The 449-nt window shown below is 39.6% G+C and overlaps 2 protein-coding genes across 3 annotated transcripts in view; one reads left to right on the forward strand and one right to left on the reverse strand.

The window, feature by feature from the left end:
• The window catches only part of Nkain2 (sodium/potassium transporting ATPase interacting 2), a 1147657-nt gene that overhangs the window by 140390 nt on the left and 1006818 nt on the right, over positions 1 to 449 (reverse strand). The window lies entirely within an intron of this gene.
• Positions 1 to 449, forward strand: part of LOC115070587 (caspase-3-like) — a 3112-nt gene that overhangs the window by 518 nt on the left and 2145 nt on the right. The window contains 1 exon segment of the mRNA XM_029564094.1: positions 1 to 149. This exon segment is cut by the window's left edge and continues 193 nt beyond it. Within this exon segment, the coding sequence (XP_029419954.1) occupies positions 1 to 149 (149 nt within the window).

Genomic DNA, 449 nt, shown 5'->3' on the forward strand with positions numbered 1-449 from the left:
TGGAAAATCCAAACTTTTCATTATTCAGGCCTGCCGGGGTACAGAGCTAGACTGTGGCATTGAGACAGACAGTGGCACTGAGGATGACATGCCATGCCAGAAGATACCTGTGGAGGCTGACTTCCTGTACGCATACTCCACAGCACCAGGTAAGAGCTTTAGAGAATGTTGTGTTTGGATTTTAAATGAATTTTACATTGTGACTGATTACAGATTGAATAGTAAAGACTGTTCTAAGGCTGTTAACGATTTTTATATCTTCCCCTGCAAAAGATTTTTATGTTCCCTAAAAAAATAACTGACTCGTGTATATTTGTGGTACCTTAACCATAGAATTCTCAGAAAGTTAATAGAAATCAAGCAGAATCAGTCATGAACTTAAAACCCGAGAGTAAACTACTACAAGGCAGCAGGCTAGTCAGAGCTTTACCCACTTAGAGTACAAGAGA

The sequence above is a fragment of the Nannospalax galili genome, unplaced genomic scaffold (assembly GCF_000622305.1).
Source record: "Nannospalax galili isolate Female #2095 unplaced genomic scaffold, S.galili_v1.0 scaffold597, whole genome shotgun sequence".
In the NCBI taxonomy this organism is placed as follows: Eukaryota; Metazoa; Chordata; class Mammalia; order Rodentia; family Spalacidae; genus Nannospalax; species Nannospalax galili.